Raw genomic sequence first — 3,731 nt, 5'->3', positions numbered from 1 at the left:
AATTTGCAGGGTACACTTGTTAATGAAATAGGGCGATAATTAAGAGGTGAATCAGTAGTACCTGTTTTGTGGACGGGAACGACCTTCCACACCTTCCAGTCGTCAGGTGTGGTTCCTTCTGACAATGATTGCGTAAACAGTGCACAAAGAATACTGGAGCAAGCGAGTTTAGCGTTCTTTAAAATTTTTGAGTTTATATAATCTATGCCGGTAGCGGATGAGTTCTTTATTTTATCAATTATGCATGAAATTCCGGTACTGTTGAAAGTTATGGGTTCCATGGCTGTGGTGATAACAAGTGGTAATGTAGAACAGGGCAATTCGGATTCGTCAGTAAAAACGGACGTAATAGCCGTGTTAAATGCGTTTGCACATTCGGTATCAGTCATTGTAACACCGGCATTGTTAGTGAGGGTGATAGTGCGTGTTTCTTTTGGGTTTATCACTTTCCAGAATTTTTTGGGTTATCGACTATCATTTTTGTAGGTCGACTTCGTAGAAGGAGCGCTTAGCTTTTACAATCGCGGCCAAGTACAAGTGTTCAACTTCATGGTATTTTACCCAGGCATTTGGGCTCCCTTGTCGCTTCGCTGTACGAAATGCGCGTTTTTTCTTATTTTCGAGTCTTTTTAGTGTTTTGGTGAACCACGGCTTCTGATTACGCTTCCTAAAACTGCACGTCGGGATATATTTAATGGTTACGTCAGCTATTTTATGTTTGAAGAGTGTCCAGTTTTCATTTACACTTCTGCTATGAAAGGAGGTTTCAAACATTGACAAGAAGTTATTTAATTCATTGCTGATTGCTTCGTAGTTTCCCTTGTCGTAGAGCATAATAGTTTTCCGGGAAGGTTCTTTTAACATAGGTGTAAAGCTGAAAGTGGCATGAATTACTTTATGGTCGCTGATTTCGCGAAGGTACGTAAGGGATTCTAAGCTATCTGGATGAGTGGTCAGTATGAGGTCTAGAGTGTTAGCTGCTTCTCCTGCGACACGTGTTGGTTCAGATACTAACTGGGTCAAAATAAAATTAAGACAGACATCAAGGAATTCTCTCGACTCTTCCTGACTGACCATGGGCTGAAGTTGACTATTCCAGTCGATATTGGGGTAGTTGAAATCCCCAAATAGGAGGATATGTGCGTTGGGGTGCTTTGAAACCAGTTGATTCAGGATGTTGTGAAGCTTGCGAGGGAAGTCGGGACTACTTCGAGGTGGTCTATAGCACACCCCACTTAGAAGTGTCAGGGGTGAAGCACGGCACACGAGCCATAGTATTTCCAAGTCCGAGCAGACATTGATGACGGAGCATGATAACTGTTCGTTGACGGCAATTAGAACTCCCCCTCCGCGGGCTTCTTTCCTATCGGCGCGAAAAAGACGAAAATTTGGCAATTCAAACAGGATCTCTGAGTCATTTATGTCGCTGTTCAACCACGTTTCGGTTAATACAAGTAGATCGCTGCCTGATGATGAAATAAGGTTTGACACGATATCGCGTTTCGGCAAGAAGCTGCGGATGTTAGTAGAGATAACCGATAGGGAAAAGTTGGCACGAGGAGTAGGTGGGGAATAATGCGGTGGCCGGCAGGGGTGAGTTGATTGTTAAGATATTTCTTTAACAGTTTCAGAAGTTTCGTCAAAAATGTAACGCTTTGGGCCAGTATGCAGCGTTTTAAACCGCAGGGAATAAGACACAGACTTTGCCTTAGCGAAAGCTATAAGCTGTTTTCGGCAATTCTGGACGCGGCGCGAAAAATCTTCACCTACGCTGTAGCCTGTATCTTTGAACTTTGGACCTTTTGAAAGAATTGATTCTTTTGTTTTGAAGGATGTAAATTTGACAATAATTGGGCGTTGCCGATCCTGAGAGTGTCTTCCGAGGCGGTGAGCACGTTCAGTTTCGATTGGGCTTAACTGAATATCAACGTATTGAGAGCAGTGGCGAGTTATTATTTCTTCCGATTGCGAATAGGTTTCAGAGGGGTTGGTATCAGGTAAACCATAGAAAATTAGGTTGTTTCGCCGGGAGCGGTTTTCGGCGTCATCCAGGCGAGCCTCTAGCACACTAACTAGGCGAGTCGTTTCGGTCGTAGTGGTTTGGATTGCTTCTAGGTCAGTGCGCATTGTAGACAGATCTCCGCAGTGAGTTTCTAAAGTGCTGAGACGGGTGATGAAATCTGCCATTTTTTGGTCCATTGAGAGAAGTTGGCTCTTAAGCTCCTGCACTTCAGTTACTAATTTGGTCTGGCCAGAAGACATCTTTTTTAGTTCGTCAAGAATAATGTCTAGCTTGTCAGGACCGGGGTTGCTCTCAATATCGCCACACGACAGTAACAAAGAATGAACAACGTGAAGGCACTCAACACTGATAACAAAGCAGCACTGAGGGCTCGGGAGCTGCACCAGAAAATAGTTACTCGTTTTCTTTGAAAAGAGACTGTAATGGCCACCAACCTGCATGGCGAAGACGAGCGGATTAGAGAACTGTGTTGTGGCACAGCCACCGAGCCCACAGAGTGCCGGTGATGGTCGCTGTTCATTTGTAGTTGACACGTTGAATGTAGTCGCTGACGATGGGGCCTTCCAATCGGGTCTGAGGATCCAGTTGTTTTGAGCAGATATTGCAGGAAAAGGGGCGTTTTTGGTTGCCTTGTTGATGGGACCTCCGTAAGCTGCGTCGCCCAGGGGCGCATGGTCGATCGCGCTCGACCAGGGAGCGCAAAACATGCCAGGGAGCATGACGCAGACGATGAGGGGCGAGAACACCTGCATGGCGAAGACGAGCGGATTAGAGAACTGTGTTGTGGCACAGCCACCGAGCCCACAGAGTGCCGGTGATGGTCGCTCTTCATTTGTAGTTGACACGTTGAATGTAGTCGCTGACGATGGGGCCTTCCAATCGGGTCTGAGGATCCAGTTGTTTTGAGCAGATATTGCAGGAAAAGTGGCGTTTTTGGTTGGCTTGCTGATGGGACCTTGGTAAGCTGCGTCGTGCAGGGGCGCATGCTCGATCGCGCTCGACCATGGAGCGCAAAACATGCCAGGGAGCATGACGCAGACGATGAGGGGCGAGAACACCTGCATGGCGAAGACGAGCGGATTAGAGAACTGTGTTGTGGCACAGCCACCGAGCCCACAGAGTGCCGGTGATGGTCGCTGTTCATTTGTAGTTGACACGTTGAATGTAGTCGCTGACGATGGGGCCTTCCAATCGGGTCTGAAGATCCAGTTGTTTTGAGCAGATATTGCAGGAAAAGTGGCGTTTTTGGTTGGCTTGTTGATGGGACCTTCGTAAGCTGCGTCGTGCAGGGGCGCATGCTCGATCGCGCTCGACCATGGAGCGCAAAACATGCCAGGGAGCATGACGCAGACGATGAGGGGCGAGAACACCTGCATGGCGAAGACGAGCGGATTAGAGAACTGTGTTGTGGCACAGCCACCGAGCCCACAGAGTGCCGGTGATGGTCGCTGTTCATTTGTAGTTGACACGTTGAATGTAGTCGCTGACGATGGGGCCTTCCAATCGGGTCTGAAGATCCAGTTGTTTTGAGCAGATATTGCAGGAAAAGTGGCGTTTTTGGTTGGCTTGTTGATGGGACCTTCGTAAGCTGCGTCGTGCAGGGGCGCATGCTCGATCGCGCTCGACCATGGAGCGCAAAACATGCCAGGGAGCATGACGCAGACGATGAGGGGCGAGAACACCTGCATGGCGAAGACGAGCGGATTAG

At 47.8% G+C, this 3,731-nt stretch overlaps 1 protein-coding gene across 1 annotated transcript; it reads right to left on the bottom strand.

Moving 5' to 3' along the window:
- Nucleotides 1–1,605: 1,605 nt before the first annotated feature.
- Nucleotides 1,606–3,087, bottom strand: LOC149327270 (uncharacterized). Its single transcript, XM_089562510.1, has one exon. It carries the CDS (start codon nucleotides 3,085–3,087, stop codon nucleotides 1,606–1,608), a length of 1,482 nt encoding a protein of 493 aa, XP_089418636.1.
- Nucleotides 3,088–3,731: the final 644 nt, after the last annotated feature.

Source organism: Amblyomma mixtum, chromosome 10, assembly GCF_055824585.1.
Source record: "Amblyomma mixtum isolate Tamu chromosome 10, ASM5582458v1, whole genome shotgun sequence".
Taxonomy (NCBI): Eukaryota; Metazoa; Arthropoda; class Arachnida; order Ixodida; family Ixodidae; genus Amblyomma; species Amblyomma mixtum.
Note: the sequence above shows the minus strand (reverse complement) of the source record. Positions and strands in the feature narration are given on the sequence as shown.